This window comes from Sus scrofa, chromosome 3, assembly GCF_000003025.6.
Source record: "Sus scrofa isolate TJ Tabasco breed Duroc chromosome 3, Sscrofa11.1, whole genome shotgun sequence".
Lineage (NCBI taxonomy): Eukaryota > Metazoa > Chordata > Mammalia > Artiodactyla > Suidae > Sus > Sus scrofa.
The window spans coordinates 9,141,576-9,164,462 of NC_010445.4; the positions used below are offsets into that span (position 1 = coordinate 9,141,576).

General features: G+C 60.6%; 1 protein-coding gene across 1 annotated transcript in view; it reads left to right on the forward strand.

Moving 5' to 3' along the window:
- Positions 1 to 22,499, forward strand: part of COL26A1 (collagen type XXVI alpha 1 chain) — a 160,949-nt gene extending 138,450 nt beyond the window's left edge. The window contains 11 exon segments of the mRNA XM_021086264.1: positions 2,994 to 3,055; positions 7,568 to 7,697; positions 7,700 to 7,723; positions 9,921 to 10,019; positions 10,606 to 10,758; positions 12,586 to 12,669; positions 13,716 to 13,768; positions 16,451 to 16,486; positions 17,657 to 17,707; positions 19,652 to 19,736; positions 20,856 to 22,499. Of these exon segments, the coding sequence (XP_020941923.1) occupies positions 2,994 to 3,055; positions 7,568 to 7,697; positions 7,700 to 7,723; positions 9,921 to 10,019; positions 10,606 to 10,758; positions 12,586 to 12,669; positions 13,716 to 13,768; positions 16,451 to 16,486; positions 17,657 to 17,707; positions 19,652 to 19,736; positions 20,856 to 21,016 (938 nt within the window). The 3' untranslated portion in view covers positions 21,017 to 22,499.

A 22,887-nucleotide genomic window follows, 5' to 3' on the forward strand; every position in this document is an offset into this window, starting at 1 on the left:
GCAAACTAGGCCTGGGCCCAGTGCACTTTCCAGAAATAGGTTCCTGTGGGAGCCCGAGGCACACCCACCCTCCCTCCGCCGACCTGCCCTGCAGGGGTTCCTTTTTGTTGCCTCAGACCCTGGAAATGGGGTTGCGGGGGAGCTAAACGCCTCAGGAATTCACACTGGGTGGGGCTGAGGCTCTGATTTATACCTCACTCTGGGCCTTCCTCCTCCCACTCTCCTGCCAGCCCTCCCCTGGGGTCGGGGCCTGTTCCCCCATAAGACGCGGCTGCTCTCCAGGGCCCTTTGCTTCGAGAGCAGGCACCCCGTTCGTGCCACCTGCCCGTCAGTATTAGCATGGGGTCCCCAAGGGGCCCAGGGCAGCTGCCGGGTCCAGGGGATGGGGGGATGGTTGGGGGTGGGCAGGGCGGGAGTGAATGGAGGGGTAGAGGGTGGATGAGAGGGGAGATGGGGGGAGGTGGGGGCATTGAGGGGGACAAAAGGGACCCCATTCCTTTTGATGTCTGTCTTTCCCTAGAAAGGCCTCCTTCAGAGACACCGGAGTCCTGGCCCATCTGTATTTAGGAGGGGACACTCACTCAAAGCCCCTTGGGGCTTTTGCCATGTGTTTTGGCCTTGTTGAGGCGGGGGCTGTGTGTGTATACTGCTTTGGGGACCCAGCCATTGTAAGGGGGGCCTCCTCAAATCGCCTGTGAGCCTTTGCCCTTGGGTGGTCTTTTGCCTCTCCCTGGTCCCCGAGCCCCTCCTGTTTGTGGGGTTGGGACATGGCCCCTGGCCTCCTTTCCTGTCCTGGCTCCTGGGCTGGGGAGTCTGCTCTGCCTGGCGGCAGCTTTTCCTTTCTTGTCTGTCCCTTTCCTGGGGGGAACATGTGTGTTCAGTCTCCGTGTTGAAGCAGGAAACCACCCCCTTCCCGGATGGTCCTGCGTGGAGTCTAGCCTCGTCCCTGAGTCAGACAACTGTATACAGTCTTCTAATTTTTATTTTTGTCTTTTTGCCATTTCTTGGGCTGCTCCTGCGGCATATGGAAGTTTCCAGGCTAGGGGTCGAATCGGAGCTGTAGCCGCCGGCCTACGCCAGAGCCACAGCAACTCGGGATCCGAGCCTCGTCTGCAACCTACACCACAGCTCATGGCAACGCTGGATTCCTAGCCCACTGAGCAAGGGCAGGGATCGAACCAGCAACCTCATGGTTCCTAGTCGGAGTCATTAACCACTGAGCCACGACGGGAACTCCTCTTTTCTAGTTGTTTTAAAGTGTCAGTGTGTATACCTCAGTCTTTAATTTCTTTTCTGTATCAGGGTTACTGACAAGGTTTTATTGGGGAAGAAAAAGAGATCAGTTCCTAAAAAATGTTTCTGTACCACTGATGGGCCCAGCCCGGGTAAATGAGGAGGAAGATGAGGGCGTGTGCTCTGCCAGCCCACACAAACTCAGGTCGGGCTGCTGAACAGAGAGTGGGGGCTGTCAGCCCCCTGGCTCCAAGACTGGGTGCTCCTGGGGTGGGGGACACAGCCCAAACCACTGATTTCCATGCTCCTAGGCCCCTGGCTGTCTCCTTACATCTCGAAGAGCAATCACCGTTTTATTTTGTTTTTTGTTTGTTTGACTGCCCAGCGGCATGTGGAGCTCCCAGGCTGGGGATCAGAACTGAGTTGCAGTTGTGACCTAAGCCGCAGCAACGCCAGATCCTTGACCCACTGTGCCGAGCGGGGGATCGAACCTGCGTCCCAGCGCTCCCAAGACGTGCAGATCCCATTGTGCCACAGTGGAAACTCCACAGTCACCGTTTTAGAAAAGGGACATTTGCAAGGTGGTTTACACTCAGTGCAAAGGTGGGGGACCTTCCCAAGAGCAGACAAATCTAATGGTGGGGACCGAGGATCCTGCCTGGTGAGCATGGGGGCCTCGCTGGGGCTGAGGGGCCTCCGAACACCACGTGGGAGCTGTTGGGTCACCCTAATACCTCTCGTGTGTCTCTTTAACCAGAACAGGGTTCCTGGAGGGTCAGGCTTTGAACTGAGGGAGGAATCCTAGCATCTCTTAGCTTCTAGAGCAATAAAAGCTCTTTAGAACAGCTTTGAACCATCTATTTCCTCATTAAAGAGCTCTGGGTCTCTGGGGGAGACAGACATAAATAGATGATTACGGCCCAGGGAGATGTATGCTTGGGAGGTTAACCACTGGTCTCCTAATTGGCCTTCCGGCTCCCAGGCCCTCCCGCTCTCTCCCACTGTATGCTTGGCTGCCAGAGGAAGCTTTTAAAAATGCAAATCTGACCTTGGCTTACTCCCTCGGCAACAGCGGCCCCTTGGCCTCAGGACCCTGCTGAGCCATGCCCTCAGGCCTCCTGTGGCAGGGCCCAGGCCACCACTCCAGCCTTGGTGGCCCCCAAATGTGCTGTGATTGGCCAGGCTGCTGGCAGACCCTCCCTGTCCTGTTCCCCTCCAGCCCCCAGCGCTAGCTCTCCCTTCTTATGAGCCTGGCCAATCGCTGTGCATCCCTCAGGCCTCACCTTAGATGCCACCACCTCCATGATGTCCTCCCGGACCAGATGGGCTTTGGCATCCCCCATGGTGCTCTTTGGTGCATTCTGGGCTTTCAGTCATAGCACAGCCCTTGCCGGCTCTGATAACTGTAGTTCTCAAAAGCAAGGAGTGCATCCATTCACCATCCATGCATCAACTACCAGATTTTTTTTTTTTTTTTGAGCCTCTACTTTGTGCCAGACCCTGAGATTCATCCTAGGTGCTGGCTCAGACAGTTTGCTGAATAAATAGGTGGTGCTCTGTGCTGTGGATGCTCAGAAAAGAAGCACAGCAGTCGCAGGCTGTGTGGAGGAGGGGGCACTAAGAATAAGGCTCTGAAGGAAGGGTAGGAGTTTTCCAGGCAACGGTTTAGAGATTTCCCTCCCTGCCTGACTAGAGGCTATCCTGGTGACAGGGCTGCTCTCTCCCCAGGATCTACTCCACTCTCACCTCCTCTCTTTCAGAATGCATGAACTGTACCCGGCTCAGTGACATGAGTGATCGGCTGACCACGCTGGAGGCCAAGGTCAGATGTTCTGGGGATCCTGGGTCTAGGGAGCTGATGGGGGAAGGGGGCACCAGCCCCAGGAAACCCCGCAGAGACCAGCAGAGCAGCTTGGTCCTGGGGGATGTGTGCTCTTTGGGGCCTCAGTGGCTCTGGGCGACCTTCTCCAAGCTGGGCCAGCCTTCTGGGGTGGGAGAGAGAAGTGGGGTGAGCAAGAAATCCGAGGGTCCCAGGCAGTAGGCTGGCCTGGGTGTGAAGCTCGGTGGCTGGGAGACCGGACGCCCAGAAGTTGACCTCTCAGTGGAAAGAGGAGGGAGTCTCTGTCCCCTCAGGGCTGCTGCTCCAAACTCTGGCTACTCCTCCCCCCTCTGGCACGGGGCGGCACGGAGGAGCTGATGGAGGAGGAGCCGCCTGGCACCAGCCAGATTTCAGCCTCGTCTACATCTACATCGGGGGCAGCGGGGTGGAGCAGGTCACCCCAGAGGCAGAAGGACTCGATAAAGGACAAGTCACTCATCTGGGAGTGGCCCCAGGCAGTGGTGGGAGGGGAGAGGACGCACTCAGAGGAGGGAGGGATGCGAGAGGCGCAGGCGTGTTAAGGGGCAACCCCCCACACACACACCGTGGACACCTGGGGCTCCGTCCCATGCAACCCCTCTGGGAGACAGTGCAGAGCCCACCTTGGGGCTGGCCCATGGAGGGGCAGGCCCCCTGTGGACCCTACAGGCAGGCTCTCACCTCTCACGAGATTCCCTGTCATCTCGTGTCCCCCGCCCACATGCCTGCTGGACTCACTCCTCTGGCCAGAGAAATCCCTCGGTGGGGAGTCTCAGGTGCCAACAGGAAGCCAAAGCCCTGGGAGCCGCAGGCTGTGCCCCAACTGGGGACAAGCCCCCAAGACCAGGGGTGGGGGGGACCCCGTGCCCTCCTTGGGGCCAGTGGCTCTGTGGGGTAGAGGTAGAAGTCTTCGGGAACAGATGCTGCCATGTGGGCCAAGCTGGGCAGCTCCGGGGGAGGCGGGGGAGGATGGAGAAGATGCTGGGATGAACTCTGGTACCTGAGATTTAAAAAAAGGCGGGGTCCCCAGGCTGGCTGGCCTGATAGACGTTTTCCAGACACCCGAAGCCCCTGCGCGGTTTGGTGGGGCATCGATTGACAGCCTGACCCGACCCTGGCTGGGCACCTCGGGGTGTTAGAAGTCACAGCTCTGGGCAAGGACTGGCACCATGGCAGCGGTCCCCCACCCGCCTGGCCCTCGCCCCTGCCTTCTCGCCTCCCTCCCTCTGCTAGGGAAGCTGCACCATGGCCTTGGCCAAGGCAGCAGGCTGGGGGTGGGGCTTGCTCTCAGTCCCTGAGAGTGAGGGTCATGACCCCTCTGCAGACCTGAGGGGACACTGTGGGGTGGGGGTGGGGAGCCAGGGGCTGTCAGGCTGTCTCAGGAATAGCTCAGCCTTGGCCAGTCCCTTCATAGCTCTGGGCCTTAGTTTGCTGCCCTGTACAATGGAACTTGAAGGTGTCACTTCCCTGCCCTGCGCTGGGTCGTGTTGAGGCTAATGTGAACAGGGGCAAACACAGGGGGCTCTTGGGTGGGAAGCGGGGGAGGTAGCTTGAGACAGGTGTGCAAAGAGGTGGCTGCCACCATGTTCCCTCTGGAGTGCCAGGTAGGGGCTGGCAGACTCCTCTCTCACTTCTTGTGCCTTGTCTGGGTCACCTACCAGCTGCCCGCCTGCCTGCTCTATGCCTGAGTGTCCCCTGGAGAAACGGCTCCTGGGAGATTTGTGGGCTGGTCAGGGGATCCCGAGAGGCAGCAGCCTGGAGAGGGAGGGGACACAAGCCAGGCTGGCTGCCAGAATAGTCCTGTGATGAGGTCCAGTGAGCCTGAAGGGCTCAGAGAGGGCATGGGTCGGGGCTGGGGTCAGGTGGGTGAAGCAGAGGCGGGCAGATAGACCCAAGATAGGTCAGGCAGCTGGCATAAGGGAGCAGCAACTCAGAGGCCTGGAAACTGTGATTTCTGCTTCCTCAGACAGGAAGCCTCTTTTGGCGTGTTAGGAGGGATGCGATCAGTGGCAAGTAACAGAGAGACCCAGCCGCTGGCAGCTTATTCCTTAACATTCATTGTTCGTTCAACAAGAAGACCAGGAGTTGGTAGTCTCAGGATCGGTTTAGGCGCTCAAGAATCCAGGGTCTTCATAGCCTTCCTCTCCACCTCCTTATTGAATTGGCTTTTGTCCTCATGGTCAGTGCCTCATGGTTACAGAGTGGCTGTGCAGCTCAAGGCATCGCATCCTTATACCTTGTTCAAAGGCAGGAAGTAGAGGACGAGGTAAAGCACCCCAGCAGATTCATTATGTCTCACTGGCCAGCACTGGGCTATGCGCCTGCCTCCTAGATGCAGGGGACCTGGGAGAATGAGCACCTGGCCATTAGGATGCCTGTGTGGGGCGCACCCGCAGGCTCAGAGTGAGAGGGGCTGGAGCCAGGGAGGAGGAGGCCAGGCAGCCAGGAGGGTCTGCCCCATCTTTACTCCCCGAGGGTGCCCAGTTGCCAAAGGACCAGACCTAGGAGCTGACCCAGGATTCCTGCTGCCCTCTTTTTCTGGGACAGGCTGAACGGCTGCTGGGGGATGGCGGGGCAGAAGGCCAGCGGAGGCCATTTCTTGCTGTCCTTCCTCTCCTCCTCCTCAGTTTACACTCTGACTTCAAGGACCAGACTGGGTGGGAGGGAGCCGGTGGGATCTCCCGCAGAAGGGTTACTGGGACCGGTCTCTGGTGCAGGAGGGCGACGCCCTGGCCACTCAGCCAGGCCGCAGTGACGTCCTCAGGGCCCCTGCCCTCCAGGGCTGGCCACCATCTGGTTTGCTTGAGCTGAGTCTCCACGCCCACTGCCTCCTGCCCTGGTGAGCTCGTGCCCGCAGGAGGGTGGCCATGGCCAGGCCTGGACTCTGTGGGGGCTGATTCCAACTTGGCCATGGCCAGGGCTCCTCCACCTGGGTCGGTGGGCTCTGCGGGCCTCGGGGTCTGCGTGGGAGGTGCCCCAGGAAGAAGTGAGGTGGATGTCTTGTGCAGGGACAAGGTGGCGAGTCCCCTCGGGGGGCCCTGGAGCCCTGCCACTTTAGCGAGCTCCTGAGCCTGACTCTGGGGGCCTCGCCTGGCACCCCTTCCCTGGTCCCTCCAAGCCACCCTTACCCCCTACTGCTCCTGGATACTCCCCATTAAATGTGGCCACCTAGAGATCCCCTGAAAGGCTGCCTCTCAACTCACCCCATGACTTGTCACCTTCACCCCCAAGCCTGCCCCCTCCCCTACGTCTGACTGGCAGCATCCCCTCATCCTCAGAGCCAGGCCACCGGCAGGTGGGACCCTGGGAGAGGCCCTCCTGGAAGTAAGGAGGCCCCAGGGCTCATGTTGGGGGCACATAGGGTGGGATGGGGTTGGGGACAGGCTGCTGGGCAGGGGTTTGAACACCTTCAGGCAGCAGTGCCTCTGGAATTAGAATCAGTGATTGTGCTCACAGCGGGTCCCCAGACAGACCCATCCCCCTCAGCCCCGACCTCAGAGGCCCTTCTTCTCTCAGCATCTGAGCGTCTAGCAGGAGGCGGAAATCAGGTTTCTGAGAGCCGGAGGGGACCTGAGACGCTGGGCCTCCTCCTCCCACTCTGGCGGATCAGGACACTAAGACGGGGGTGGGGGCAGGGGCAGGGGCACGTGGGGCCAGAGCAGGAAGCTGACTCCATCTGATACGGCCCAGGAACCCAGTCCTGGGGTGAGTCCATGTCTGTTCTCAGCACCCGCCCACCCTCCCAACGGCCCTGTGCAGATCCTGGCTGCGCAGCGCCCCCTGCTGGCCTTTTTGGGGGTAACAGGACCCCTTTGGGGCCCCTGAGGCCTCCTGGGTCTCAGTTCCGGAAATTAGGGAGGGTCTCCCCACCGAGACCCTGGGTTTTTGCAGGGTTTTGACCCCTGCTTCCCTCCAGGGGAGCAGATAGGCTGCTTTTCTGGCTGGTCCTGAGCGATTATGGCCACCTGCAAGAACTCATGTACCAAGCTGGGCCCGTTTATTCTTTCTCCTTTTTCCTTTTTGCCTTCCTCTCCTTTCCTCCCCTCCCCCTCCCCTCTCCTCCCCCCTCCTTCCCCCTCCCCTCCCCTCCCCCTCCTTCTCCCTTTCTTTCCCTCCCTCCGTCCTTCCATCTGTCCATCCACAAATATTCCCTGACCACCTTGTTTGCGCCCCGGGCCAGGCAGTGCAGGGGACAGGTGTGCTCAGTCCCTCCCTTGGGAGGAGCCCGTGAAGTGGGGGTGACCGTGGTCATTACTCACGCAACCACAGCTCTAAGCCCAGTGCCGGCCGCTCAGGAGAAAGCACAGCAACTCTGCCAATGGCCTGGGAAGGGGACCTGCCTGTGGGGGGCGTGGAGGAGGGCAGGGGTGCGAGGTGTTCCACTGAGGGGACTGCAGGTCTCATGGGGCACACGTCCCTGGTCACACAGGTCCCCGGCCTCTCCTGGGCCTGACCCTCTGCCCTTCTTTGGCCCAGGTTCTCCTGCTGGAAGCAGCCGAGCGGACCCCAGGCCCAGACAATGATCTGCCGACGCCCCAGAGCCCCCCACCACCCTGGAATGAGGATTTCTTCCCTGACGCCATCCCTCTCGCCCACCCTGGGCCCAGAGGAGAAGGCCCATGGGCCCAGCCGGTGAGTGAGGCCTGCAGGGGAGGCAGGGCCTCCGCGAGTAGGTCCTATCTGCCCACATGGCATTTTGAAAAATTGAGCTAACACTTAAAAACAGGGATTTCACGTCAAAAGCAAGGTTTCCCACTTCTCTTAGAAAAATGGAAGATCCAGCCATTGGGGCTGGCAGTCCCTCGTGGAAACAGTGGGCTGCAGCTAAGTCACAGCTGCCCCTGCAGATCCCATCCGAGCTTCGCAGTTTGCTGCAGTCCTCAGTATTCCTTACTGCCTTGCAGTCCAGCTACTGTCCACACTGGCTGCCCTGTCGCCCCCAGGCACCTGAACTTAGGCCCCTCCATCCCTGACTGGCTTCATTTTACAGCAGCCCCTGCCTGCATACGATCAGGAACCAGGAGCTTACTACCTGCCCCGCTTCCGGTGGGGGGAGGACTCTCTGAGCAGGTTAGGACAGCCACTGACCTGCTGTTTTTACCCTTCCCACCACAATTTGAAGTTGGGGGTAAACTTTTCTCTCTGCATTTCTGTCCGTTGGTCTGGGCTCTGCTCTCTGGGGCTGCAGAAAAGTAGTCATAACTGCAATTGGCAATGAAAACTGGTAGTCAAGATTGTTGAACACGCTGCACTGGGGCTTTATCCTGGGTGGATGTTTCACTGGCACTTGTCCATGTAGCTGAACTCAAGGGTTTGAAGCTGAGGTCTCTCCTAAACTGCAAAGCGCCAGTTATTAAATATTTTTTATATCACCCGAGACCATACAGAATGATGTGTGATCATTCCTGCAAGCTCGTAAAGCTCAGGTTACAGAAGAGAAAACAGGCTCGGAGAAGTGACCCCAGAGACATTTTGACTCAGTGATCCTCGGCCCCCACTGGAGCCCTTGGCAGGTGATCGCTCCCTCCTCTGTCTCCCAGTTGACCCCTCCGCTTCTTGGCACCCCTGCCCAGACTCAGCTCTGGGCACACGCTCCTTCCCCGGGCATATGCCTGCAAACCTCCAGTGGTGGGAGTCTTGATCTCCCAAGGCCAGTCCTGGAGCCAGGGAAGCAGCAGGCATCCCGCAGTTTCTGAAGGGCCTGGAGGATGTGGAGGGTGGGGGTGATGAGCTGAGGAGGAGGAGGGCATCACCTGCCTGCCCTGCAGGAGGAGGGGGCATCTCACTTCTGGCCCCTAGCCCGCATCTCTAGCTGCTCTCCTGGAAGTCTTATTTCCAGAGGGCTGCCCCAAACCCAGCTCCTTCGAATCCTTCTTCTGAGACTGAGGAAGGGGCGGGAGTGGGCTGGGGAAGGCAGCTTCTCATCCTCTGGAGGACCCAGGCCTCGACTACCCCTGGAGGGGAGGGAGGAAGCCAAGAGGGGCTGCGGGGCCGTGGAGCATATTTCTTCTTATGGAGAAGTGCAGTTCCAAGGAATGGCCACCAGGTGGAGTACAAACCCTATAAATTGTGACACCTTCGCGAAGCCTGGAGTCCCTCAGAGCAGGTGGGAATCTCTGGAAACTGGCAGCCTTGGGGCCCAAAGAGCCCTCTATCAGGTCAACAAGCGTTTCAGAGCATCCTTCCCAGGATGGGGCCTTCCAGAAGGAAAAGGGGCTGTCCCCAGGACGCACAGCTGGCCTCTTGCCTCTCCATCTACTCTTGCCCACCCTGGGTCCTGGAGACTCTGGAGCCGGGCAGGTGCATCCTCCAGGGCTTCCTGGAGGACAGTAAGAAGGTCTTATTGGGAAGCTCTTTGCCAGAAGCCCAATTCCTGACCTTGAGCCAGGAGACAGCAGAGAATAGTGAGAGGATTCTGATGCATTTACAGCCTGGCATTGCTACCTAAAGCAAGGGGCCACGCCTCTTTGAGCCTCCGTTTCCCCACCTGTCAAATGGGAACAAATGTAGCTCTCTTTTTTTCAGTGAATTTTATTATGTTTGTAGGTGTATAACCATCATCACGACCTAATTTTAGAACATTTCCATCCCAAACCCCCAGTCTGCCCTTCTCCCCCCAAATGTAGCTCTTAAGATCATAGACATGAATAGGAACACAGATAGTTCGTAAATTGTAACAACGATGTGAGCTGATGACGGTCCCTTTGCCCGCTGGGGGGGGCCCAGGTGGGCGGGGCTCCTGGAGGCAGGTCCCACAGCCACGGGGCGGGGGCGGGGGGATGCAGCTCGGCCCGCAGTGTTCTTAGGCCTCATTTCATTCCATCCCCAGGGCCCCCTGGACAGACGGGACCACCCGGGCCTCCAGGCCCCCCAGGCTCCAAAGGTGACCGGGGCCAGGCAGGGGAGAAGGGCCCAGCAGGACCCCCTGGTAAGGACATCCCTGCATCCCAACCTGTCTTTGTCCTCCAGGGGGAGGGGTTGGGTTTCTCCCCTGTCTGAGCAACAAGGCGTCCCAGACACCCCTTGGTCTTACTGGGGCCAGTGACCGGGGCCCAGGCCCATGGCCTCCCCCTGCCACCCTAAGTGGAAGGGAAGGCTTCAGAGCAGTGGGTGCAGAGGAGGGGTTCTCATCCATTTAAATGATGCCTCCAGCATCACTCTGTTCCTCCTGGGTCCTGTCAGGGCAGGTACAGCGCTGACCCAGGCTGGCTGCCACCTTTGGTGCCCCTACCCCAGAGCCGAGGTCCCTGGAGGGGGCAGGGCATGTGGCCAGAGCCGCTGCTGATCCTGGGCTCCCCACCTCCCTCATCCCCTCCTCCTCCTGCTCGGGGGCTGGGGGAGTCATTTCATTTACATCCCAGGTCAGCCCTGGGGGAGCCTCTGCATCTAGAGGCCACTGCAGACCCTACCAGCAGCCCAGCCCCTTCAGAGTCTGTTTCCCGTCCTGGTTTCCTGTCTCTGTCACCTGGGCCATCAGGCCAGCCCTCTTGTGACTCCTTGTCTCCCCATTGCAGGCCTCCTGGGGCCGCCAGGGCCCCGCGGGCTTCCTGGAGAGATGGGGCGGCCTGGCCCCCCCGGCCCCCCTGGCCCGGCAGGCAGCCCGGGCCTCCCTCCAAACGGCCCCCAAGGCGTCCTCTACTCCTTGCAGCCTCCCACAGGCCCGGACAGTGAGTGTCGCAGCTGAGGGGTTGGGCGGGGCGGGCCCGAGCCTGGAGGGTCAGCCCTCGCCATAGGACCCGGGAAGCCGACAGTGAGTGGGGCTTTGCCGACGGGGTGGGGGGTGCAGAGGCGGGCCCCTTAGCCCCACTCTTGGCCCCAGTGGGTCTGTCCTTGCCTCTGTGTTCAGCTCCTTCCCCTGAGGTCTGACCCCCACAGGTCACTCCGCAATCTGGCCTGGCCTCCAGGTCCTGCCTGGTGACAGCAGCCCCACCGAGGTCATCTGGAGAACGAGGGTTGGGGGCCCTGGGAAAGGTATAAGGAAGGCTTTAAAGAAGCGGGGGATGGGATCAACTTGAAATTCTGACCAGAGAGGCTGGGTGGGTGCCACCCGGGCACCATGAGGGACAGGGAAACCCCGCTCCCCCAAAGGCAGTACAGCCCTCGCTTGAGCATTAAGACCTGGGTCTGAATCCTGTTGTCTGTCTCGGAGCCCGTTTCCCATCCGCGGAGGGAAACGGTGATACTCATTAATGGAGTTGTTCTGGGGTTGAGTGCACCGTCCCGCCACCAGCGCCCACACCACAAGGGAGGGACTCATTCCGAAGGGGATCGGGGGTTCTGGGCTGCCCTCAGTGGGTGCGGGGCTCAGGCAGGGGCAAGAGAAAGTGGTAACCCCCAGTCGACCACCTCATGCTGATGGTGGGCTCAGTGGTGCCCCCTGGTGGGGGAGAACAGATGATGCTTGTGCAGTGCCCTGGGGTCCAAGGGCCCAGCAGCCAGCACCTTGGGCCCCGTGAGCCGTGGCCTGGGCATGGTGCTCTGCCTCTGGCACTGCCACCTCTAGTGCTGGGAGCCCTCCTTAGTGACAGGACTCTCCTTTCCCAGCCCGGGGTCCCTGAAGGAGGGTGGCTTCCTGGACGGCCCAGGTGTGAATACTGGGGAAGAGTGGGGGTGCCAGGACTGGCCAGGACTGAGCACCTGGCAAGAGGCCGAGCACCCATGAGGCCCAGGGAAGAAGAGGCATGAGGTGCAGGCTCCCTAAGTGGAAGGAGAGGAAGAGGCAGCCACCCCCATTCCAGACATTTTCTGAGCCCAGTCTGGTTCTGGCTCTGAGGATGGGGCAGGGTGAGGTCACGTGGGGCTCACCCTGGAGGGACCCAGGCCGTGAGACAGACCCCTCCCGGCCCCTGGCCCTGAGGGAGGCAGCCCAGGGCCCTGGCTCAGAGGAGTGAGCAGGGAGGGCTTCCTGGAGGAGGCCCCATGGGAGTGAGCCAGTTGGGTGCATTGGAATGGGCATGAGGGATGGAGCCCAGAAGAGTGTCCGGCCTGGATGGTGGGGGAAGTGAGCTGGGCACTAAGAGTCTAAGGGCCTGGAATGTTCAGGAAGGAGTTGGCTTTTTTTTTTTTTTTTTTTGTCTTTTTAGGTCTCCACCTGTCGCATATGGAAGATCCCAGGCTAGGAGTCAAATCAGAGCCACATCTGTGACCTACACCACAGCTCACATCAACACCAGATCCTTAGCCCCCTGAGTGAGGCCAGGGATCGAACCTGTGTCCTCATGGATACTAGTCAGGTTCATTACCACTGAGCCATGACAGGAACTCCCAAGTTTGCGCTGTAAATGGAGCCCACAGGGCTTCCCCTGCCCTTTGGCTTGGCCTCCTTGTGTTTCTCTGAGCTGTGGGAGCAGCAGCATCTGCTCGCTAGGGTTGCACTGAGGCACAGCGGGGTTGGGGGTGTCCTCCAGTCCCGGGGAACCTCAGCCCCAGCCACTCCCCCAACCCCGTACTGGCCCTGCCCCCCCAGGCCACAGGCTGCTCTGCTCTTCCCGCAGATGGAGACATGCAGCTGGCCTCCGCCGCCGTGGACACGGTACTGGCGGGCGTTCCGGGGCCCCGGGGCCCCCCTGGCCCTCCAGGTAGGTGCAGAGTGCAGAAGCACAGGCTGGCCTCGACTGGCTGCCCCCACCTTGGGCTTGGCCTGAGCCAATGGGCCTTGCAGAGGCCAGGTGGGAGCTTGTGGCCTTGGCAGGGCACTGGGTCTGCCTCAGCCCTCAGTGGCTTGAGGTGAGGCCCCCCACTCCTGGGTGACAGCTCCCTTGGGGTGATGCAGTGTTTCTGTGTGGCCCCAGGCTGCCCTCGGTGAGCCAGAGCAGGGGAGGCGCGGGCTGGGAGGGGGATCAGCTCAGGGGGCCCAGGGAGGCACAGGGGACAGAGGCCTCAGTCTTCCAAGCATTTGGGAGGTTAGGTCCTGGACACCACCCCCTTTGCTGCACGCATCAGGACTGGTCCTCTGAACACTCCCTGGCCCATGGGAGAAACATGGTCCATAGTAAGCTGACAGGGGCCATGGGCAGTGGCTGCTCCAGGTCAGGAATTTGCCTAGAGAAGATTTGGGGGTAGGTGCTGGAAGACTTCCTGGAGGAGGTGATGCTCAGCCTGAAACTAGTAGGAAAGAGCAATAGGAAAGAGTTTGCTAGGATGCAGAGAAGATAGAGACGCTCCAGGAGGAAAGAACTACAGCAGCGAAGACAGATGTGGGGGAACTTTCTGGGAGGGTATCTGGGGGATGAAGGAGGAGTGGGCTGGGCTGAGAGGGACCTAACCGCAAGGTCGCTCTGGGTGGCTGCGTGGAGGGGTGAATGGTCAGGCAGCAGGTGAGGAATAGCCTCAGAGGAGTCAGGTCTAAGGTCCCCAGGAGAAGCGGACTCGAGGGGACTGGCCAGCTGGGGCAGGGGTGTGGGGCTGCCCATGGATGAGGCCCTAGGAGTGTGCAGGGGCAGCAGCGGGGGAGGAAGCACGTGCCCCCCTCCCCACCATTCATTCACCAGACCTCAGTTTGCTGCCATGCGGACAGACCCAGGGGAAGGGCTGGGGGAGTGGGGTCAGAAGGTCTTTCTTGAGAGCTGATGGTGGACAGCGGGCTTCTCTGGCCCCAGAGGACCATCTGTGACTCTGCTTGCAGGTCCCCCTGGACCACATGGTCCCCCTGGACCCCCAGGCACACCTGGATCCCAGGTAAGGGCTTTCCCATTTCTGGCGGGAGAGGGGGCATTTTCTCCCCAGGGAGAGAGGAGCAGGGCTTCTAACCAGCACAGCTGCTCAGGAGGACCCAGCTCGCCTGGCCAGTCCCCACATGGGCCCAGCAAGCGCAGGATCTGGCCTTGTTAGCAGCAGCGGCCCTTTGCTGCCCACTCTGCCTGTGCTGGGAGGTGTTAACGTCGCTCCCATTTCATAGAGCAGCCAACTGAGACCCAGATGCCGCCACCAGAGGATCACGGAATGTCCATCCTGGCCCCTCGCCCCTCTCCAGTGAGAATCACCTGTGAGGGGTCACTCTGAAGCCTGACACATGGCCCTGAACCCCAGCTTGCTCTGCCCCCCAGCTGTGTGACCCGGGCAGAAAGAGCCTCTCTGGGCTCCAGCTCCCTTGGTTGCTGAGACAGGGAGTACAGCTTCTCCCTCGTGGATTGTCACAGGGAGTGAAAGAGAGTAAGGCGCAGGTGGAAGTGCCTCGTGCTGCAGGAGCCCGGGGGCCTGAGGGGAAGAGTCGCGCAGAGGAGGGGGAATGGGGCCTGAATGCAGAGGCAGAAAGGGTGGCGTTTGGGGCTGTCCTACCACATGGAGCTTCCTGCGGCCCCTGCTCTGAGGGCTCCGCAGTCCCTAGAGCTCGGGTGAAGTGGGGTGGCTGAGAAGTGCCCCCTCACCCTGCCAGGGAGGTGGATCTGGTGGCCCTGTGAGTCCCCTTAGTCATTTAACACACATTCCCAAGCACAAGGTGGGCGCCAGCCACGCCGCGGGCCAGCTCACTAGAGACGATGTTCTAGGCGTCAGAGAACCCGTGTCCTACGGCTCCGGATCTGCTCTCTGCTGTTTTCCCCCCAGGAGGGTGCGGCATGGAGGAGAAGGGCTGGGGGGGGTGCCCTGGGCATGACCGGGCCAGGCCCCATGCAGCGTAGGGCAGAGGGAGGGTGGACGTGGCACAGACCAGGCTGGTGGGCAGGGCCCGGGCTGGGCAGAGGCCACAGAGGGTGCAAAAGGCCCTCGGGCCTGATCTGCTCCTGAGTCCGGTGGGGCGGGCAGGTAAGCAGGAGCCTGAGTTCCCCAAGAGCACCCTCTGGCTCCTTGGACCCCTGGCCACTGGGCCTGGAGAGAGAGGGTGGGGGCAGGCGAGAGAGAATGACAGTGACAGAGACCCTGTCTCTGGTGCACTGCTGGTCTCCCTGCTCTGTGGGGTGAGGGCTGCAGAGGCCCCGGGAACTGGGGGAGGTTGGCAGGAGGAGACTGGCCGAGCTCCACACGCCCGGAGCTCTGTGCCAGCAACGCGACCTCTCCTGGCTCCCCGGGTCTGCCAGTTTCCAGCGGGGTGACCCTGAGCAAGTCACTGATCCCCTGGGCCTCCGTTTCCCCATCTATGAAATTAGAATAAAAGTCCCATCCGGGCAGGTTTGTTGTGAGAAATAATGGGGAAAGTAGATGGAAAATGCCAGGTCCCGAGGAGACCCTTAATAAATGCCCTTCACTAACCAACTATGTCCTGGGGTCTCACTTGCGTCAGACACTGTGCTGGGCACGAGAACAAAGTCAGGATCCCTGCCCCCTGGTAGCTGCCAGTCTAACAGGGGAGGCACAGGTGATAGAGTAGCTGGGAAGGCATCTAAGGTGACAGGAGGGGGGTGACTGACAGGCGGAGGTGAGACTTCAGCTGAGACCCAGGGAACCAGAAGGAGCAGCCATGCGAAGATGTGAGGAGCATGCCAGGTAGAGGGTCGAGCAAGTGCAAAGGCCCTGAGGCAGGGAAACGCCCAGCACACACGGAGCAGAGAGCGTGGGGTGAGGTGAGGTGGGGAAGCAGGCTGATGTGTGGGTTGGAGTCACAGTGGAGAGGGGGCCAGGCACGTTTCAGGACCGGAGAGTCCGTGACCTGATTTACAGCTTGCGGAGGCCCCGCTGCTGCAGGAGGTGGGGAGGGTGGGGGAGGGGGGAGTGGAGCAGGGAGACCAGCAGTGCGGAGGAAATGACAGAGGGGACGGACACCTTTAGAAAGTGGACCTGACAGGTCTGGCTGATGGGCTAGGTCTGGGGGTGGGGGACGGAAAGCGAAGGTTACTCCGAGGTGTGCGGGAGCAGCTGCAGAGCCACGGAGCCATTTCTGAGAAGAGAGACTTCCGGGTGGGGCGGCGGGTCTGGGGTGGTGGGGGGAGTTCTGCTTTGGAGAGGTCGAATGAGGGCACCTCAGGTAGGGGTGCTGGAGCAGTCAGGTGGGGGTGCTGGAGGATGGCTGGACCCACGGGTCTAGGGATCCCAGAAGCCTTCCGTCTGGGCCCAGCACTGACTGGGGGGGGGGTCTATGCATGGAACCCTCTGATCCCTGTTGTTGTCACTCATTCTCTCCACGAGCTGGGGGTTGGGTGCTTTGCCCTCTGGTCCCTTCTCTGAGTGGTAACCAGGCTCGGCATTGCCCCATTTCATAGAAAAGAAGATGGAAGCTCAGCCGAGGCCCAGGGTCACACACCGGCCAGTGGAGGGGGCTCCAGGACGGGGAGGCCCCCAGCCGTGGCCCTTCCATTTCCTCTGTGCCATCCTCCTCCCATCCTAGTTTTCATATTTCCGGATCCCAGTGCCAGGGGAGGGTCAGGGGAGGGCTGAGGGCTTGGCCAGGGCAGGCGAGGCCTAATGGCTCTGTTTGCTTTTTGGCAGGGCCTGGCTGCAGAGCACAGCGTGATGGGGCCGTCTGTAAGTGCGGGGCGCTGTGGAGGGGCCACCCCCAGGGCGATGGGCTCTGGGGCAGACCCAGGGCATCAGGTGGGTGGGCCTCCGCCCCGGGCAGCCTTGCTGAGCCCAGCCCCACAGCCCCCACAGGCGCGGCCTCACCCAGCCCAGCCTGGACCGGGCAGAGGGACAGAAACAGGCAGTCTGAGTGCTGTCCCAGCCGCCCAAGTTGAGAAGGGGTGACCTTGAGAGGCGGGAGCCCCCTCACTGGGTGTAAGAAGTCAGGCCTGAAGTGGCCTTCTGTTGGGGGGCTTGGGTCAGAGTCCTGAGGTCGCTTCTGCAGAGCCAGGCCCCTGGGCCCACGTGCTGTGTGACCTGCAGATCCTCGCCTTCTCTGAACATGTCTGTCTACAGACATAGACAGCGACCTCTAATGTCCCTTCTTGGAAATAAGAATTGCTGAGTGTCAGCCCTGGTCCCCAGGGCCAAGGAGGTGGGCGAGTCTCATGTCAGGGGCGTGGGGCTGGGGCAAAGGGGCGGATCTTTGCGGAGCGCCTTCTGCGTGGAGGTCCTCTTCATCCACAGTGTGTTTAAGCTTCACAGTGACCCCGGGAGATGGCGCTTTAGTCCTCCTATTTGCCAGAACAGGCTGCGAAGGCTCAGAGAGGTTAAGCAATTCGCCCCGGGTCACACAGCTAGACAACAGTAGAGCCAAGATTTAAACCCAGGAGTGTTAGCCTCCAAAGCCGTACTTTTCCCAAGCTTCTTAGCAATATGGACTTTTTAGATCCTCCTAATAGCTCTACAAAGCAGCCTGTTATTACTTCCATTTTTGAGATGAGACAACTGAGGCACAGAGAGGTAAAGTAACTTGCTCAAGGTCACACAGGAATAAGTGGCCACCTGGCTTTTTATTTTGAGACCAATATTACTGGCCCCTCCAGAGTCAGGAACTCAGAGTCCCGAGACGCAGAGGAAGGGCTGAGACATGAGCTCATGGGGTTCCAAGCCTCACTCCTTCCTCCCTAGAAACAGTATTAAGCCCCTAAAATCAATCCTATGCCGGGCTGTGCAGGGGTCCCTGCAGCCTTGGCCGTCCCCTGCTCTGCTAACCCCCAGGTCTGCGGGAGAAGCTGGGGAGGGTGGAGGGGTGTCCTGCCCCGCACCCATTGTGACTGCGTGACTTTCTTCCCAGGGGAGCCTGGCGGGAAGGCGGAAGAGGAGGACAAAGCCACCGCTGCGGAGGTAACTGCACTCGAGGCCCTTCCCAGTGCTTCCCTCCTGCCCCTGGGCTGAGTCTTAGCAGGAGAGCTGTACTGACACCATTGGTCCGAGCCTGGCACTGGCCATGGGATGAAGGGGGGGGTCCCAGCCCCGGGGGGGCGGGGACAGATGAGTCAGTCGTGACTGCATCTCAGTGTGAAGTTGGCTGCAAGGGGGTAGCACAGACGGTGACTGGCCAGGGCCTGAGAGGGCCCGAGGAACACAGACCTGCAGAACCGTTTAAAGGAGGCTTCAGGCTGTGGGGTTCTTTTCCAGGGACAAGACTCTCCCTTGACAGTGCGTGGCTTACAGTCGTGCCCAAGGCCACGGTGCTGTGAGGGATACGTGGGCAGGTGGCAAGCTGGCTGGCGGATGTGGGAGAGGCTGGGCACACACAGGAGCCAGGATAAGAGGGGGCGGGGCAGGGCCACCTCTGGAGCACAAGCTAGGCTGTGGGGACCCACGCCTTCTGGGAGGAGGAGCGGAGCCTGGGACCAGGGTGATGGATAAAGCGGGCGAAGGCCGTGGGGCCAGCAGGGGAGGCCGTGGAAGCTGAGAAGGAGCCCCCTGGGTGTGTCAGAGCTCAGCGGGCCGGCCAGCCCCTTAAGTGAGTGAGCTGGGGGAGGCTCTAAGCCGGGGAGGTGGGAGGTGGGCCACTAGGGGAGGCTGGGGGGATGAAGCTGGGGCCCAGGGATCTTCCAGGACTGGGAGCAGGGGGAAGAGGCTGGAACCAGGGCAGCCGTGGTGAGCACAGGCGGCAGTGGGAGGAAGATGTGGTGGCTGGGGTCATTTGCTGTGGGAGACCGAGAGGCACCCACGACGTCCCCAGCCCATTTCAGAAGAATGCATTCTGGGACTGGGGACACCCCCATCCCAGTTGCTACTCACAGCCAGGCATCTCCTGGCCTTTGATGGGAAGACCTCTCTCTTATAACTCAGTAGCATGTGCTTGGGTTTTCCTTCTTTCTTTTTTTTAATTTTTGTCTTTTTAGGCCCACACCTGCAGCATATGGAAGGGCCCAGGCTAGGGGTTGAATGGGAGTTGCAGCTGGCAGCCACAGCTACAGCAACTCGGGATCCAAGCCACGTCTGCAACCTGCACCACAGCTCACGACAAACGCCAGATCCTTAACCCACTGAGGGAGGCCAGGGATTGAACCAGTGTCCTCATGGATACTAGTCAGATTTGTTACTGCTGGGCCACAATGGGAGCTCCACTTTGGTTTTCTTTTAAGTTCAGCTAATCTAAATGTCGCAACAGAGCTGTCATGTTCTACCAGCAAAAGGTGCCTGTCGGCTGCTGACTCCAGGGCGGGGCCTTGTCTCTCTGCCACCACCTTTTTTTCAAAGTGGCCGTGTCACCTGTCTTCTCAATTAATCAGCTCATTCAGGTGTCTGCACGCACGAGGTCCTTTGCCCCAGTGTAGGCCAGGTCCCAGGAATGCAGACAGCCTGTCGTCGTCCGCTCCTGCCGGCATTCCGGACGCCTCCGCTCCATCTACTCTCGTGCTTACAGGGGTGGCCGCACAGGAGACTGTTGGGTGGGCAGTGCCAGGAAGGAAACAAGCAAGTCATCCCCCACCTATGGGCCTGAACTAGGTGGTCTGCCCACAGCAGGATGTTTTCTGGAAAGAAGGGCACACAGTGGAGGTGCCAGGGCAGCCACGGGAGCACGAGGAGCCCAGCCAGAGGCAGACAGATCTGGGTGTGAAGCCCCAGTCGGACATTTCCAGGCTGTGTGGCCACAGGACACTGGTTACCCTCTCTGTGCTTCAAGGTCCTTGTCTGCAATCAGGATTTGAACCCAAGCCCTGGCACTAGGCTGTCCAACCTGTGATGGCTGTTGTATTGGTGATGGTGACAGGAGAGCAGTGACGGGCGTGGGAGGATGATCCCGGCCCTGACCCTGGCGGCTTCTTCCCCCAGGGTGAGGGGGTGCAGCAGCTGCGGGAGGCCCTGAAGATCCTGGCAGAGAGAGTCCTCATCCTGGAGCACATGATTGGCATTCATGGTGAGCAGTGACCGGGGCCTGGGGACACAGGGCCCACAGCTGGCCACCGAGTCCGGAATCTCCCTCTGCCCCCGCTCCCCACGCCCTGCTGCCCTCGTGGTGCTGCCCCTGGTCCCCTTTCTCCCCGCCCTGATGGCCCTTGCACTTGGCTGCCGGATGGTCTTCCCCAAAGCCCAGTCTGACCCTGACCCTCCCCTGCTCAAGGACCCTCGATGGCTGCCTGCCGCCCATGACCCACATCCAGGTCCCAAGGCCCTCCCCAGCATAGCCTGGTGTCCAGTGACACTGAGCCACCACCCAGTCACCCCAGGCCCCTCCCACCTCCACACCTTTGCTCAGGCTGCTCCCTCCACCTCCTGACATCAGCTCCTACCTCAGGACCTGCTCAAGAGTCTCTTTGTCTGTGAAGCCGCCCTCCTCTCTCCTCACGTGCTCTGCTGAGCCTTCCGTTACCTTATAGAGTGGGGTTCATGTCTCTCCTTGGCTCCCCGGCTGCCCAAGTGGCTGGTGCCTCTGCAGGGCCTGGAGCCTGGCCCTGTCGGCATTTGTTGAAGAATGATTGAATGGATGAGTGAGTGGAGAGATGAGTAAGTGGATGGATGAGTGAATGAATGAATGGATGGACGGTGAATGGATGGATGAGTAGATGGATGGATGGGTGAGTGAGTGGATGGATGAGTGAATGAATGAATGGATGAGTGAGTGAATGGATGAGTGGATGGATGGATGAGTGAATGGATGAGTGAACGGATGGATGGATGAGTGAATGGAGGGATGGATGAGAGAATGGATGGATGGATGATTGAGTGGATGGACAAGTGAATGAATGAATGGATGGATGGATGGATGAGTGAACGGATGGATGGATCAGTGAACGGATGGATGGATGAGTGAATGGGTGGATGAGTAAGTGGATGGACGAGTGAATGGATGGAGGCGTGAATGGGTGAATGAATGAGGGTGTGGGGAGGGAGTGCGTGCATGCTGGAGCCGAAGCTGGCTGCTGCTTTGTCCATCCTCACTGAGCACAGAGCTTCCTTTGCTGGCAGGTTCGGAAGTGAAGGTGCTTTGCCTGGTTGAAAGGCCCTGCGTGAGCCCCACCCCCTGATCTCCTTACAGATCCCCTGGCCTCCCCCGATGGGGGCTCCGGCCAGGACGCCGCCCTGAGAGCCAACCTCAAGATGAAGCGTGGTGGCCCCCCGCCTGATGGCTCCCTGGCTGCCCTGCTTGGCCCTGATCCCGGGAAGAGGAGTGCTGGCCGGGCCAGCGACGGGAAGTAAGAGGCCAGCCCTCCAGGACAAGCCCTGACTCCGCAGGGCTCGGGCCCCGAGGCTGGGCTGCCGCCCCCACCTGAAGACACCCCGAGTGGGACTGGTCTCAAGGCCCGGGTGATGATTAGGGACACTGGCTCCTGGGGCCTGGGGGCCTTGGGGACAGATGGCAACTCCAAGGGCAGGGTCCAGAGGGGCCCAGAACCTTTGGCAGAGCCCTGCCCTCCCTGCCCTCCCTACCCCCACTCCCTGCTGGAGACAGGGTCTGGTGGGCTTGGCATCGGCTGAGAACAGCTCTAATACCCATCATTGCCAAGTCCCTGCGTCGTCTGGGCCTGTCCGAGGAGCTTCCCCACGTTGTCTCATTTAACCCTTAGGAGGTAGGTTTGGTACCCCCACTTTCCTGGGGGCAGAGGCTTGGAGAGGGTCAAGAACCTTCCCAAGGCCACTGGATGACCCTCGAAGGCCAGGGCAGGATTTGAATCCGTGCCTCTCAGTTCCCGAACCCATGATCTATCTACTCTGCCAGCTTCCCCTCTTCACAGGGACTCTTAGGCTGGGCGGGCATCAGGCTGGGCGGCTCCTGAGGCTCCAGCCGGGAAGGAGGGCAGGACCCTGCCCAGCACAAGTCTGCAGAGGCCCTGGACCTCCTTCTTCCACTCCCCTCCCTGGGTTCGTGGTCTGCTCTGAGGCCTGGGGGTGGCGTGGCCAGGAGGCCCTGAATCAACCCATGATAGTCATGTGATCTTGCAGACTGTAAGTCAGGAGCACTGGGGTGCGAGGACCCTCAAACTCAACTGACATGGCCCTCCGCTGCATCCCAGGCTCTCTGACCCCACCCACCCCCAGGGCCTCCCAGCCCTGAGCGGGGAAGGGGGATTTAAGGGGAACGTGCTCCCTCCAGGGGCCGCCCCGGCAGCCCTGCCCTCTCCCAGGCTCTCTAGGAATCTGCAGGGTCAGCCATGTCCATGTGACACAGCAAGTCCTCTGTCCTTCTGTCCCCGGCTTGAGTCCCAGGCCCTGCTGGGGGGTGATGCTCCCACCCTGGTGCTGGGGCCCAGCCACGCTCCCCACTAGACACCCAGAGCCCCAGGTCCCCAGAGCAGCTCAGACCACAGCCCTCAGGGCCTCTCAGGCCTCGGTCCCCTGTGCCCTAGACTGACCCTGGTGCTCCTCTCTCACTGGGTCAGCGACGGCAGCCAACTCAGACACTCCCAGGTGCTGGCACCCCACCCCGCGTCTGCGTGTGCCCTCGAGGCTGGAGCCACTTGTCCCCGCTGCCCTTGGTGCTCCTGGGAGGCCATGGCCTGGTCCCTCCGGGCCCTGGTAACCTCTCCCTGCCCTCAAGGCCTAGACTGTCCCTGCTAAGGCAGGGCTGGCTGTGTGGGGGGCCGAGATGTGACTTCCTGCAGGCCTGTCTTCACGGAGGGGGTGGCCAGGGCTGGCGGGAAGTCTGTAACCCTCCGACAATAAAGGTGCTCTCCCCACTGTGTGTGGTGTCACGTGGTGGCAGTCATGGGGGAGGCTGGCTGTGCCCAGCTGGCTGCAGGCCAGGTCAGCTTCGGCCAGGTCCAGCTCCAGGAGGGGTCTGATGGGGACCTCTGGGAGCCCAGGGGACCACGAGACCCTGAGGTGGGGAGGCCCATGGGGGTGGGGGCTGGGAGAGCGGGGGATGCCCCTCAGAGCTGCCCGCCCCCACTCTGCCCTCCACTGTGCCGCGCTCCTAGGCTGGGCCTGGGAAGTTCAGCTCTGCAAGGACAGTGAAGTGGGGAGCCGGGTGGCTGTGGCTGGTTTTCACCCTCAGGCTGGCCCTTCTTCCCTCCATCTGAATGGTAGACCGATCTTTCTGAAATGCAGGCCTGGCAGCAGCCCTCCTTCCT